At 37.9% G+C, this 14766-nt stretch overlaps 1 protein-coding gene across 1 annotated transcript in view; it reads left to right on the forward strand.

Moving 5' to 3' along the window:
- Nucleotides 1-14766, forward strand: part of DCDC2C (doublecortin domain containing 2C) — a 147419-nt gene that overhangs the window by 86297 nt on the left and 46356 nt on the right. Inside the window, exon 9 of the mRNA XM_049902815.1 lies at nucleotides 3217-3285. Within this exon, the coding sequence (XP_049758772.1) occupies nucleotides 3217-3285 (69 nt within the window). The remainder of the gene's footprint in view (nucleotides 1-3216; nucleotides 3286-14766) is intronic.

A 14766-nucleotide genomic window follows, 5' to 3' on the forward strand; every position in this document is an offset into this window, starting at 1 on the left:
GGACACTGAAGTTCAGCAAAGTAAGACTGTAACCCATGGTTTCCCTCTGCTTACCACCCTCAAACCTTGTTCTCTTACTGGCTTTCTTGTCTCAGAAACTGAGTGACACCACCATCCATCCAGTAAGACAAAAAGGAAACTTATGTAGTATTCCTGAGATGTTTCGTTTTTAAGGCTTCCATATCTAGACCATCTCAAGTTTTGTAAATTTTACTTCTTAAGTACATCTAGAACCTATCTACTCCTCTCTGTCTGCATCGCCATCACCCTCGACCTGACTATTGTCATCTCTTGGTTAGACTCCTATTGCTCTCGCTCTCTGTGCATTGGCCATCCCTGGTACCTCTGAAGCTCAGCGCTCCCTCCTGCCATAGGGCTATGCACATGCTGTTCCCTTTGAGACGTTCTTTCTTTTCCTTTTTATATATTAACATCTTTTTTATCCTTCAGACTTCAAATTAATAGTCACTTACTGTTGTCGTTAGTTGCTGTTGAGTTGATTCCAACACATGGTGACTCCATGTGTGCAGAGTAGAAGGTAGGATTTTCAATTTTTGTGGCCTTTTGAGAGCAAATAACCAGGCCTGCCTTCTGAGGCACCTCTGGGTGGGTTTGAACTGCCAACCTTTTGGCAAGTGGTCAGGCATTTAACTTTTTGTGCCAACCAGGGACTAGTTATTTATTAGAGAGAGCCTTTTCTGGTCTCCCATATACATGAAATCTTTCCCTTATAATCTTTTTTAGCTCCATATACCTCACCTTGAGCACTTACTACAGTTGTGGATTTATGTTTGTGTGATTATTTAATTAGTGTTTGTTGGAAACCCTGGTGGCGTAGTGGTTAAGTACTATGGCTGCTAACCAAGAGGTCGGCAGTTCGAATCCGCCAGGCTCTCCTTGGAAACTTTTTGCGGCAGTTCTACTCTGTCGCTATGAGTCGGAATCGACCTGACGGCAGTAGGTTTGTTTTTTTTGGTTCTCTTCCCCATAAGACTCTAAGCTTCTGAAGGGCCATGTTTATTTGTGCTTACTATCACTACTGTATCTTCTAGCATGGTGGCATTCAATATGGCAGGTGTTCTATATGTATTCTGTATACATTTGTTGAATAAATTAATGTGTCAATGATTGACATTACATCAATTTTTCTTTGAAATAATATGTGTTTTTGAGTAGTTTGTTCTCTTGTGGTTTGAACAGCCCACACAGAATTTTATTCATTATGATTATTTTTCTATTAAAAATTGTTGGAAGGTAAAGCTCATATATTCTTGGTGTGAATTTTCAGAAAATTTGAAAAACTGAAGTCGGGGTTAATTGGATTACCGGTATTAAAACACATACCTACTCATATACATTGCTACAGAGCTCAGTTCTGGCAAATTCAAGGGTCTTTAAGCTGGCAAGAATTGTGGAGTCATTAGGGTTTTCACTAATGTCAGTTCTTTCATACTGGTGACGCGGTAAGACTGTACTTCACCCATTTTAACTCCGGTGTGGGTATGTGTAAAAATGGGGTGGCAGAGGCATGTGACCTCCTCTAACTTCACAAGGGAGAGGGAGAATCAAGATTAACAGCCCAAGGCTGATTGCTATGAGGTGAAGTTCAGACTTGCCTCCTCTCTCCACCATCTTTACCAATTCTGACACCAACCATCCCTCCAACAGCACTCTCTACCTCTCTACTGAGTTCTATAATCTGTTGCAATGGCCACACAGAACTCACAGACAATACTCATGATTATGGCGTTTATTAGGGAAGTAACAGGTTACAATTCAGGCCCTGAGCATCTGCCCTGCTCTGGCAAGTGTTACAAAGCTCTTTTAGCTCTGCTGATAAGTGCCTTGAGGCACCCCATTCCACCAGTAAGCCTTGGCCTGAAGGCGCTCAGCTTTAGCTCTTTGGGTTGGCAAACCTAGCTCCACCAAGCGCTTGGAGGCACCCTACCCCACCAGCAAGCCTCCTGCCTGAAGGCGGTCAGTTTTCTTGCTCTGTGGGCTGGGAAGCCCACTGCACTGTCTCCTGGAGGTCTCTCCTGCTGCTGTTTCTCTGCCCCCACTTTTTCCTGTCTTCAGTGTTACAGCTCTTTCTTTCAGCCTCTTGGTTCCAGGAGCTTCTCAGCACAGGGATCCTGGGTCCAAAGGATACTCTCTGCTCCTGGCTCTTCTTCCTTGTTGGTGGTTAGATCCTCCCCTCCTGCTCTGAAATGGCTCATTTTAAGCCTAGTGGGATGGCAAAACTGACCAATCCTCTTGGTGAGCAAAAATTACTTTATTCGCGTAGTCCCAAGTGATTGGGTGGGAATTAACAAGATCATAGTGAGAAAGGCCATATATAAAAGTAATCCATCACACTGCACTATGTGACTTTCTTTGACCAATGGAAGTAATGAGCAACACTTCTAGGCAGAAGCTTCAAGAGCCAGCCTATGATTTGCCACATTCCCTCTTCTCTGCCTTTGCAATCATGGAAAAACGTTGAGTTGGAATCTCCGTTAGTCTGCTTTTCTCAGTGACTCTGATGAACAGAAAACCCCCTTGCCAGCCTGTAATGAACATGTAGCATATACATTTATTTTGTGATTGCAGCATAGTCAACCTACCCTGACTGATACAGAAATATAATTGAAGTAGCCTCATGTGAGTCTTTCTTTGACCTCCAAACACATGATTTTTCCGTAGAGTAGAGAGAGTTCCCAGGACACCAATTAAGAAAGCTCATTGATTTCTGCCAGGAAGTAATACAAACTGGGAAACAATAAGCAAGAAGAATGAAAAAGTACCGCTGTGTGAGGAATGAGATGAGCCAGGTTGAGGAAGGTGTCTCTTGAATAGGGAGAACAGAGAACAGATTGGGGTCCCTAAGGTGCACCAAGAATGATGAAGTCATTTTTTACCTGCTGATCAGAGGCACCTGGAGTGACCAAGCCAGTTCTTTTTACACAAAAGGGATTTATAGCATTTTTCCTTAAAGATATCTCCAGCACTTCTATCAAGCAGGTTGGCATTTCCTTGGTGGAACCAAAGGTAAAAATAGAGAGCAAACACAATCTTGTACTGAAGTAACCACTCAGGATAAACTACAGTGAGCCTTTTCAGCTCTGTCTTTAGAAGGAGTCTAGATGGTCACACTTTTTCACGTACTCTGCATTTTTTAAGAAGTTTGACAGAGGTTGAGTATGACTAAATTTAAAACATGGCATATTTTCTCCCCAGTTGCCAGCTGAGATAGTTAAAGAAGATGAAGAGATACATGATCATACCAATGATTCTGAAGGCAACAAGGTGAGTTAATTTTATTTTGTATTTAATAGCTTGGGTCTATGGCACCTTCTTGTCATTGTAACAAGTGCAACGGAGCTCAGACTTGATGGTGAAATGATAAAAGGTCGCACCTGTTTAAGACCACAAATTGGCATAGATTTAGAAATAGAGTATACACTTTCTCGTCAGGTTTTAATGTTATCAGGTCTCTTGTGTGCCAGAAAATCACTTGAGTAATTTTAATGCCTCCTATACTTCTCCTAGAAACCTTGGTGACATAGTGGTTAAGAGCTGTAGGTGCTAACCAAAAGGTCGGCAGTTCGAATTCATCAGATGCTCCTTGGAAACCCTATAGAGCAGTTCGACTCTGTCCTATAGGGTCACTATGAGTCGGAATTGACTCGGCGGCAACAGGTTTGGTTTTTTCTTTTCATTTGTCCTGGAGTCACTGGATGGTGCAAGCGGCTAACCCACTTGCCTGCTAACCGAAAGGTTGGTGGTTCAATCCACCCAGAGGTGCCTGGGAAGAAAGGCCTGGAGATCTACTTTTGAAAAAGCAGCTATGGAAAATCTTATGGAGCACAGTTCTACTCTGATACTCTGATGCCATCACGAATCAGAACTGACCCGAGGGCTACTGGTTTACTGGTTTATATGTTTCCTAATTACCTTTACTGTACTTCTAGTCGGAAACCCTGGTGGCGTAGTGGTTAAGAGCTACGGTTGCTAACCAAAAGGTTGGCAGTTGGAATCCACCAGGCGCTCCTTGGAAACTCTGGGGGCAGTTCTGCTCTGTCCTATAGGTTCGCTATGAGTCAGAATTAACTCTATGGCGACAGATTTGGTTTTGTTTTTTTTTTGGTAATTCCAGTTACACACTTGGAAACTTTTCTGCAACAAGTTACAAGCTGTATTTTTAGAAGAGAAAGTTAGGGGCAGGTGAAATATGGCAGCAGACATGTAGGTGGTTCCGTTTTAATAGACAACATAGACCTTCCTTTTTGTGGTTGGCTGGGTGTAAATAGGATGTTTTGTTGGGGCAAATAAGAATGCCTACAGTGGATGCTCTGTAGATGGCAGCATAAGCCAGCACAAGGAAACTCTGGGCTGTGTGATTTCTGTTTGCTTTTTTTTCCCCCTCCCCAGACATTTTAGATACTCCATCCACGCAGGAAGCATGTTTCTGTGGTACTCTGTGAAATTATATGACTAATCTTATACATAAAATATATGTATTTGGAAAATAAAGTTTACTTTAAATCTACAATTCATGCAGCTAAGAAAGGCTTTTGGGAGTTTATTTTCAAGATTCTGTCTCTGGATTTTTTTTCAAGGTGGTTTCTTGTTTTTAAATTTTAGCCCAAGGCTAGAAGTTGTATAATAAATCTGGTATATCAAGTCTGAGTCAGTTCTGATGCTTGGTACTACAGAGCTATAAATAAACTTGGGGGCTACAGCAGCCTGGCAAAGAATCATTTTCTGCTCTTAAACTTGCCCTGCAGATTCCTGGCTTCCAAGTGCAAGAAGAGGGAGAAATGAGGACAGGAGGGCTTCTGAGAGGGTGTGGAGCTGCCCAGAGCTGCCCCTGGTTCTTTGCCCAACTGAAAAAAGGGCGTTTGTGGTAAAGGATAGGGGTCGTCTGGAAGTTTGTTGAGGTTAAAAAAAAAAAAAATCAAGGGAGCTTATGAGCTAATGCAGGCAAAGAAAATAATTTCTTTAAAGCAATTATTTTCTTTCTTCCTTATTTTCTTAAATGTGTTTGATTTGAAGGCAGCTTTTAGTAAAAAGGTATATAGTCTGTATCTGGATGGGTTTAGAAGACTTTCACAATGAGCAGGAAAGATAATATCTCATTGCTTTGGTGACACAGTAAATGATTATGCTCTGAGCATAGGAGTGACAATGAAGAAGATATTTGTCCCTGAGAATTAGAGCAAGAGGGGCCAGAAAAAGAGCATTTGCTTGCACTGAGGGGAGAAGAGGAAAGTGCACTCTTACGTTTCAGCTAGAGCTTGAATGCCATATTTTCAAAGAAGTATGACAAACATTTTGATTACACGGAGTTTATCACATTACTTGAATATCTTTTGCACACTGGCCTTACTGACTTGTTGTGTAAATCTACTCAGGCCTCTGGGAGCATTAATGCATATAAGTAACTTGATATCAGCCGGTAGCAGATTTAATTTCTTAGAGTGAATCCAAATGTCTTTCTTACTGCAAGTAATATTGTTGGAATAATGGCAAACCCAAGCACCTAGGCTTTAAATGCCTAGGTTAAGAACCTAAGCCCTTGGGGAAAGGTGGTGAAATGGAGCACTCAAACTTCCATTCCTTGCATTAATGGTGTAAGATAGGGAAGGGAAAGGCTGGAGAGAGCAGGCTTCTATGTATTGAGCCTTGACTATGTGCTACGACTGTGTTAGTCCCTTTTACGTAAGCCATCCCATTTGATCCTCACATCCACGCTTCAAAGTAAGTATTAATACTCCCACTTCATATATCAAAGCAAAGAAAGAGACTTGGAAAGCTTAAGTAATAACCTTTCAATGTCACATAGCTAGGAAGTGACAGAGCTTGAGTTTGAACCCAGGTTTGAGTGATTCCAAGGGCTGTATTTCTTTCCCCTCACTGAACCAGGCTGGTTAGTGTATAAATTCCCGGAAGAGATATTTACTGTATTGGGCTTTGTAGTCTATTTTTCATAGATGCAATTGCTTTGCTATTGTTACACATGGTTTAAATAGTTTGTGAGATGGCCAAGAATGTTTAGTTCTATTAAATCCATACTTCTTCATCTTTGCTTCTGGTATAACCTGAACAAAACCTTGTTGCATGTCCTTTCTTGATTGTTGTGAAACATTCCATGGAGTTCAACACCAGCCCATGTTGTCTGATGGCTCAGAGAGAGGGAAGACATTTTATATATTGTAACAGCTAGCAATAATCATCCTAAGAAGTAATAGTCAATTAGCATTTCCTGGCCAATAGACTACAATGATCCATAATCTGCTCTCAATGAACTGTAGTTTCACTTGGCATTTCATTTGTCTATTCATTTGGCAAATTTATCATGTGACATTTATTTGGTATTGACTATATTGAAATTTAGACATGTTATCAATGGCTTGACTCTTCCCCTTCCCAAAAATAAACTGTAAAATTCATAAGGGGCTGAGATGTTGCCTTATAATCTTGTATGCCATCCACAGCTTCAACCACAGTGTTCTGTATGCAATAGATGCTTAATAAATACTGGTGTATTCGCTTTGAGTTACCTGTGACTGCATAAATGGCTTAAACTTAGATATCTAATCCTGGAATAAAAAGATAAGTGCCTTACAATGTTGTAAGACAGCATATTATTATGAACACTATTTCAAAAATGTGTATATTACATTTCTGATGGGTGACCACAAGGATTTCTGTTGTCCTTTTAAGCACTTAGAACAATCCCTGCCTTATGGAGCTATTTACACGCAGGCATTATGACCAGATCCTCCCCACCCCCAAGACCAGGAAATTATGGACAGGTGAACGTATTTTGTCATTACGTATGTCGCGGATAGGAAACTCTGGTGTCATAGTGGTTAAATGCTATGGCTGCTAACCAAAGGGCTGGCAGTTCGAATCCGCCAGGTGCTCCTTGGAAACTCTTTGGGGCGGTTCTACTCTGTTCTGTAGGGTCGCTGTGAGTCAGGATAGACTCGACGGCACTGGGTTTCTGGGTATGTCGCGGACATAGTGAATGAAATCAGAATCAAGAGTAGAAACAGAGCCCTGCTTCCAAGAGATACCTCTACGTCCTCAGGATGCTTTAAAGATGTGAATTAAGCAGTCATGACAACTCTAACAATATTCGGCACTTTAATAATATTTTTCATCTTAAAAGTGGAATGTTATCAACATTAATTAATTTGAGAAGCTCTTCTGTGAGGTAATAAAGATGAAATGTGTACTTTTTTCTCTTACTTATTTCAAGTAATGTTCGTTGCACACGATTTTAATTAAACTGGTGCTTGAGAACTGTTCGAAGCAAGGCAGACTAGAATTATTTGTCTCTAGTTCTTAGGACTCGATTTGTTTGGATTGAGAGTAGAAACATTTTATGGGCAATCAGTACCTTTTAATCTATGGAAGAGATGAATGGCCATGCTGGAAAATGTATCTACAGGCTATGTATTTAGAGCTCTCCAAAGATGGTTTAGTTGTCCTCTCCCTGAAAATATTTAAGGGTAGTCTGTGTGCCAGCTCTTCAGGGATGCTTCAGAGAAGGCTTATGCATAGGGATGGTCAGGTACCACATGACATAAGGTTTTTCTGACTCTAAGGTGTGGGCGACAGCCTTCTAATAGTTTTTTAGATTTTAGTTCCTCTGAAAGGGCTATGTAAAAATTTCATGGGTAATTTTGTGTATTCCGTGAAATGAAGAGAGAGGAAAGAGAGATCAAATTGATTTTAACATTTTGGGTGACAATTTTTCCTTTCTTCAAGAGTGTGCTTTGTATTTTTCTGCCTCTTTTTGTGTTGTTCATACTGCCTGGAATGCCCCCTGCCTAATCTCTACTTTTTCAACTTTCACTTACCCTCCTAGGCTCCTTGTAAATGTCAACATCTTCATTAAGGCTTTCTGGATCCTCCATCAAGAGGTATTACCTTTTCCTCCACTGATCTCCAATGTTATTTTGTTTATACTTCTTTCATCATCTAAGTCATACGTTGGTTCTTATTATTTGTGTACCTTTACCAAGTCCTCTGGTAAACTGTAAATTTTTTGAAAGAAAATCCTGTGCTTAATTCATTTTTAGTGCTTTCCACATTACCTGGCACATAGGAGTAACTGATCTTGAATTTGATCAAGAGCCTTGAAGGTATTAAGTATCTATTACATGGCTATGGAGGCAGCATGGTGAGGTTTAAAAGACTCTGGCTGAGGTGTGACAAAGCAGTGCTGAGAAGTGATTCTCTATAGAGAAAACTAGAAATGAAGCTGAATATTCCACAAGTCTCAAAAGGCTACGTCTTAAGAAGTAATCATCCCCAACCTGTAGCATTTCTCTATATGAAAATTAAACTCTTCTCTTTGGAAAATAACATAAAATCAAAAGCGAAACAAAATATGAAGGAATATATTTGCAACAAAAGTCATATTTTTTTCTTTTATCATTTTTTATAGTGCTTTTTTTAGGCGAAGGTTTACAGAACAAATTAGTTTCCCATTCAATAATTTATACACAAATTATTTCGTGACATTGGTTGTAATCCCAACAATGTGTGAGCACTCTCCCCATTACCACCTTAAATCACATTTTCTTAATTTATAAAATACTAATATGTCAATACAAAGACATCCCAGTAAAAACAATGGGAAATGAAACAAATAGGAAATTCAGAGGAATGAAGCACAAATCTCCAAAAGACATAAGAAAATATATTCACGTCATTACTAGTTAAGAAAATGCAAATAATAAACTATGAGTGTATTTTTGTTTGTTTATCAGATTGACAATGTCCAGTGCTGGGGAAGATGCAGGAAAACAGCAATGCTTCTTAAAAGGGTCAAAGTATAAATTGGTATAGCATTTTGGAAAGAAAGTTTTGCTTTCTATTAAAATTAAATGTGCACGTATCTTTGTACCATCATTTTTGTAGTTAGAAATATTCCACAAATATACTAACAATTTAAAATAACAACAAAAAATAGAAATAGCTGAGATATTATCAATAGGGAGCTGGTTGATTAATTTATGTTCGTTCATACAGTGCAAAACACTAAAGCTATGAAAACAGTGAGATAGACTGGTTTGTACTGAAAGGAGGGGATTGACAAGATACTATATTAAGTGGAAAAAAATCAAACTACAGAACAGAGAATATAATATGCTCTCTTTTGTATAAAAATATTTAGCAAGATATACGTGAAAAGAAAGAAATTAGAATAAGAAAGGTCCAAACCAAATCAAAAAAACCAAACCTGTTGCCATTGAGTCGGTTTTGACTCATAGTGACCCTATAGGATAGAGTAGAACTGCTGCCCCATAGGGTTTCCAGATTGTAGCTGGTGGATTTGAACTGCTGACCTTGTGGTTAGCAGCCTGAGCTCTTAACTACTATGCCACCAGGGCTCCAAGAAAGGTCCAGTGTGTTACAAGATGGAAGAGGAATATGAAAAACAGGGCAACAGAAGTATTAGCAAGGATGAGGTGAAAAACTTTAAACAGAACTATTGAATAATATCTATAATAAAAAATAATTTGATCTTACCAAGAAGGTGAGAGGAAACAGAAGAGATTAAAGATTTATTTTACAATTTTTTTTTTTGCAGATAGTTGATTACCATATTTATTTTTTTAATAATAGGAAAATGAAGATGAAAGGCTTAAAGAAGATAATGAAAGAAAGGTTGGTACCAACAAATTCTGTAGCTTTGTGTTTCCTGTTCTAGAGACTGACACTGGGATTTCTAATCTAGACATAAAATGGTAAAATCAGTGGATACCAAAATCTGGGCAGGTGTCTTTAGGAATATAACTTCCAACACCTTCATTCTTTCTGCTGTGGTTCTTTCCCCAGAGTTAGAAAACAAACTCGGAGGAAAAGAAACATTATTAAGGTATTTCCAGTAGGTGGACCGACCTACTCTAAACGCAAATAAAAATCATGAGAGTGAAAACTCTTTTGGTGTAATGCATTAGATGACTCCTTCCATAAGTTATTTGCAAGCAAGCACCTTGAGGCACTCACTTCTGTTTTTCATGCAGCCATAAAACCTGCACTTTCAGACTCTGGCCAGTAAGCTAAGAATAAATGTGTCAGCATGGTGAGGGCTTAGAAAGAGCACTGACTCCCTAGTAGCCTGTGAGGCTTACAGCCCCTTTGGGGAAGGCTGATGGCCCTAGCTGGGCAGCTGTTCCCCATGGAGGCAGGTGAACGGTCAGTGAAAGCACTTCCATCTCCCTGGTGATGCTCTACCTGCTGCCTGGCAATAGCTCCATCCTAACGAGGACCAAGTTCTAATCGTTATTTGGTAAACGACTAAGTGATGACAATGATTTTTACCTGAATACATAAAATTTTATTTATTTAGACTCCTCCTTAGTCTATAAAGAACTCAGGCCATAAATAGTAACATCTGAGAAGATTACCTAATCAAAACTAGCATGTGGAAACCACCTGGGACACAACATCAACTCGGTCTAGAGTTGAACGTTTGATCCATTATTCAACAGTTGTGTGACCTTGGGAACCTTACTTTAAAAATCTGAGAGCCTCAATTTCTTCATCAGTTTTTTAAAAAAAATTGTTTATAGCAAAATCAACCCTCAAGATTAGAGTGAATATGTGTAAAATATGCTCAATGTTATATATATATATATATTTTCTACTTTTATTTTTATTATTACAAATAACTGGATTGTAAAAGAATCTGCCAGTATTGTTGGGGGGTGAGTGGCTTTCACATAAACTACAGTTCTGTTGTGAGTATATTTTTCAAGTGCAGACCTCCAGGCGACACGCTGAAAGAGCACTGAATCTAGCGTTAGCACTTCGCTAACTTGCCAGGTGCCCTTTGTTAAGACATTGAACCTCTCTGTTTTTTTTTTTTTGTACGCCATTCGTTCAATCAACAGTTAATCTACATGTTTATAGGTTTACTTCCTTTTCAAGACTCTGCTGAGACAATGAATTTGAAAAGTATAAAACATCTGTGTTTAAAACGATGTTTGTATTTATACTTAAGCTAGATAAGTTCTACAGTTTGAAATTTAACCCTTGGACATTTCTCCACTGTTACCTGGCATTCTGTTGACTGAAACTTTCAGTCAGCCAACCTATCTGTACATGGCAGGTAAAATAATAATCTGTGTTCATCATGATCTCTCTGTACACTTAAGTAATATTCAGTCTGGTTTTAGTGTCAAGTAAGTCTAAAATATTTATCGTTTGTTTGGCATATATGTTGCTTTTCTTTCAATCAGAATATTTTACAAAACACAATAGAATGAAAACTGTCAACTTTGGACTCATATAAACTATGTGTCTGTGATTACAAAGCTTCACCCCTCTGAGCCTCAGTTTCCTTGTCTGTAATGTTGGGATATTTACCAATTTGTCAGGTTTGGTAAAATGGACATGTTATCAGGAGGGACCAGTCCCTGGAGAAGGACAGTGAAAAAGAGGAAGGCTATAGGTGAGATGGATTGACACAGTGACTGCAACAATGGGCTCAAGCATAGCAACAATTGTGGGGATGGTGCAGGACTGGGCAGCATTTTGTTCTATTGTGGTTAGGGTGGCTATGAGTTGGAACAACAATAACAAGGTTTAATATGAAGATTAGAAGTCTTTATAAAGTGCCTAAACAGTGCCTTGGGAATAAACTATAGACTAATGTTATTATTGTTTTTCTCTAGTCTAATCATGATTCTGAGCAGAGGTTCAAAGTCTTTGGAAGCAGGGATTGGGCATTATTTATATTTTTTGTGTTTCTCAGCATCTGACACACACAATGCCTTACACATAAACACATAACAGATATTAACTATATGTTTTTTAAATTGAATGTTCTTCTCTAATGTCTTACATTAGTTTTAAAACTAAGAACAATTTATGAAATTATAAATAACTCATATTTATTGTAAAATAATTAGCAAGCAAAAACAGGAAAAAAGAAAATAAAAACACTTGATTCTTCTGCTCAGAATCTGTTTTCCCTTTTGAGTATATTCTTCAAAATTGTTTTCTATTCTACATTTATTTATTATGTAGCATATTAAAAAAGTCTTAAAAGGATCATGACTTTGCGGCTAATAAAAAACTATCTTAACAAATACCTTGAATCAATATTGAGGATAAAAAAACCAAACGAATCCCATTGCTATTGAGCCTATTCTGACTCATAGTGACCCCACAGAACAGAGTAGAGCTGCCCCATAGAGTTTCCAAGGAGTGGCTGGTGGATTTGAACTGCCAACCTTTTGGTTAGCAGCTGAGCTCTTAACTACTGTGCTAGCAGGGCTCCAATATTGAGGATACTTTTAACATTTTAAATTATCTCTCAGTATACTTCAGAATGTTGACGTTATTTATTTGAAATAGATTTAACCATTTTGAGCACAGCTGCCATTCACATAAAAAAAAAAAACAACAAAACAGTATCTGAATTGTGAGCCTTGTGGAATTCACCCAGAGTCAAGTCACAGGTTTTGGTTCTTGAGTGTTACCCTGTCCTGACCATTTGATTTCATGACAGAATTTAAAAAGTCAGTTTTATTTGTCTTACTGAAATAATCTTCATTTCTCATTGCATCTATTTTATGTGATGATAGTGAAAAATTAAGACTTAAGAAGACGAAAAGCAAACAGATGGAATAATTTACCCACTAATACATTTTAAAATGAAAACTGAAATTCATATCATGAATATAGGTACTGAATTTCCATCCTGTATCAGACTGATAATAACTCTCTGGTACAGTAGATATTCAAAATATACTGGGTGTATATTATAAATTATAAAAGTTTTTTTAAGTTGTAAAACAAAACAAAACAAAAACACCAAACCGTTGTCGTCGGGTCAATTCTGACAGAGTAGAACTGCCCCATAGGGTTTCCAAGAAGTGGCTGGTGTATTCGAACTGCTGATCTTTTGGTTAGCAGCTGAGTTCTTAACCACTGTGCTACAAGTGCTCCAAAGCTACAAACATCAAGTATATTTTTATATAATAAAGTATATTTTATATTCTTTATATATTTTTATATAATAAAGTGTATTTTTCTATATAATAATGTGTGCTGTTAGTAAAAAAAAGTGCCATAAATAAGATTTTTGGATTTTAAATTTATCAATTTGTGAGATGGGCTGTCACTTTTTAGAGGTGCATTTTGTGTTATTACAAAGTTATGTGTGATTGGTTGTTGAACAACACAAAGTCACTTCAAATGCACATTGAAGTCCACGTTGGACTGTAACTCAAAACCAGTTGAACATCATGCCTTAAATGTTTTTTATTATTGTGGAAAAATAGCTAGTTTTGTCTGCTTTTGAAGCATTTGTGTTTTAACCTGTTGGAGAAACATACAGTTAAAAGAAGATGAAAATCACCAAGCAACATATGGATAGAACTCATGTTTGTTACTTAATATTATTTCTAGGGATACATAAAATACATATATATTTTTAAATATACATTTTGAATGTCACTTGTTCTGATGATGTCTTAGTGTGTATAAATTCAAACATCTAGAATATAAGTATACAATTGAGATTCTCCTCTCTAGTCTCCAATTTTTCAATGAAGCATTAAGAAACTTTTATTTTTGGCTCTAGATTCTGGGTTTTTTTGCCCTAGACTAGAATTAATGGAAGACATCCTTAAGTGGGGAAGCTTGTATCTTCTCTATATTAAGGTCCTAATGTGTTTTGGCAAGTTTATAACTTAGCCTTCTCGACCAAGAAAGCTCTGTTAATATTCCTGGGACATTGAACTGGAACAGACAGTACCCAGTTTCAAGATGGTGGCAGGTATATTATGAGATGATGCCTTGTTGGCATAACTGTGTAGCTGCTTGTAAGTTCACGTTGAACACCACGATTGTTTTCCTCCCTTGATTTCCAGGATGAAGTGCATTAAGGTATGGCACCAATTCTCATATTTACTCAACCTCTAAGTTTATATTTCTGGCCTGCTGTTTCACTCTTTTCCCGTTCCATATCTCTAATTGTTTCGAGATTCACCTCTTCCAAGAAACTTTTAAATTGCCCATCTGGTCATTGCTTGATGCTCACTGCTTTCAGCAGTTATGCATGCGATTTTAATCACGCCGTTTTCTGATACTCTGCCTTTTCGTAATGACCCCTACTCTATTTTATGTTGGCACTGGAGTTTTCAACAACTCTCTGTTGAATGCCTTCTGTTTATTTTTTCCTACTAAATGGTCAGTATCTCACGGAGGGGACGTTTCTTTCTCTCACACCTCTCCACCTCTTCTGTTAAGGAGCACTACTTGCTCAAAAATTCCTATATATACTGTGGTATTCTAGGAAGAGAATTTGATGTAAGAAAGATTTGTCTTCTCATAGCTTAGTCTTCAATGTTTCATGTTGCAGTGGGTAATTTTTTTACAGTAGTTATTGGACAGGAATTATGTGCTATTTGTTGTGTGCTTATTTTTTTTTTTTTAAACACGAGATTTGCATGCCATTTTGTTTTTTGATCTTCTTGTCATTATGACACCACCCAAAATCATCTTGTGTTTTGAGATTCATTGGGATTTAAATCACATAAGACAGATGAAGGGTCTTGAAGGAAATGGACACTTTCCACTTCTTGCATCTTCTGCTTAGTGCTCTGCCCAAGGATAGAAACAGTGTGGCCAATACCAGTGCTGGTCCAGAAAGCCTGAGTTGAGAGCAGGTTAAAAAAAAAAAAAAAAAAAAAAGGGCTAGTTGATATGTTACTAGCTATACAATGAGCAATAAAACAGTGAAACCTTTTTTAA

This window comes from Elephas maximus, chromosome 12, assembly GCF_024166365.1.
Source record: "Elephas maximus indicus isolate mEleMax1 chromosome 12, mEleMax1 primary haplotype, whole genome shotgun sequence".
Lineage (NCBI taxonomy): Eukaryota > Metazoa > Chordata > Mammalia > Proboscidea > Elephantidae > Elephas > Elephas maximus.